At 43.3% G+C, this 794-nt stretch overlaps 1 protein-coding gene across 1 annotated transcript in view; it reads right to left on the bottom strand.

Annotated features, from left to right (window-relative positions):
• Positions 1-107: 107 nt before the first annotated feature.
• Positions 108-794, bottom strand: part of LOC116686313 (uncharacterized) — a 2249-nt gene continuing 1562 nt past the window's right edge. Inside the window, exons 6-7 of the mRNA XM_032511285.1 lie at positions 456-552; positions 108-364 (exon numbers count right to left, since the gene is read on the bottom strand). Coding sequence (XP_032367176.1) covers positions 108-364; positions 456-552 — 354 coding nt within the window. The remainder of the gene's footprint in view (positions 365-455; positions 553-794) is intronic.

A 794-nucleotide genomic window follows, 5' to 3' on the forward strand; every position in this document is an offset into this window, starting at 1 on the left:
TAGAGATGAAAAAAGTAGAACTCGTAGAGGTTCCCAGACACAACGCTCTGTAAAAGAATACAATCAGGAAATTGTTTAAATATGCAACTGATCAGAAGTCCCTCATTTTAAAACATGTGTAATGAAAAATAACCCTGCCTCCTGACCTTCCTGTATCCTCCTTCAGCCTCATAGGGGATGCTGATCTCAACTGTGGAGTTGTGCTGCTTCACAATATAGCCTCTCTTCTCTGCAACTGGCTGCTCCACAAGTTCACCATTGACGCCAATGTTGACCTGCATCTGGTTATGACCTGACACCAATGGATGCAGTACCTCAGGAGTCTCCCACATAATGTGGCCACGGTTGTCATGTGATCCTTTGTCTGTGGGATATTACACCAGTAAGAGTTTTATTTGCTGTATGTCAAGGAAAAAAGAAAAGAAAGCCACAGCATAAAAGATTGGAATACTGACGCATGGAGCAAGCAGCCACCAGGTCAACCATGACTAAAACCCAGCTTTGTCTGGAGAATAGTGTTGCATGGACCACCTCTACTGGAACACCATTCACCTGGAGGGGGGGGGGGGAAAGACACTCAAAAAATAAAAAAGGCTTTGTACTAGATGTTATAATGTGGAATTTCAAAAAACATTGACTAGATGCACTAAACTCTGCATTAGTGGTTTACCTCAGTGCTGTATGAGTCAGGTTGTCCATACGGAGTACGAAATACAAGCCTTCCATCTGTCAAGTCAAATGCATATCCATGAGTCTTAGCCGTTTTAAGGCTAATGGGCAACAGCTCCTGCTGT

This window comes from Etheostoma spectabile, unplaced genomic scaffold (genome assembly GCF_008692095.1).
Source record: "Etheostoma spectabile isolate EspeVRDwgs_2016 unplaced genomic scaffold, UIUC_Espe_1.0 scaffold352, whole genome shotgun sequence".
Classification (NCBI taxonomy): domain Eukaryota; kingdom Metazoa; phylum Chordata; class Actinopteri; order Perciformes; family Percidae; genus Etheostoma; species Etheostoma spectabile.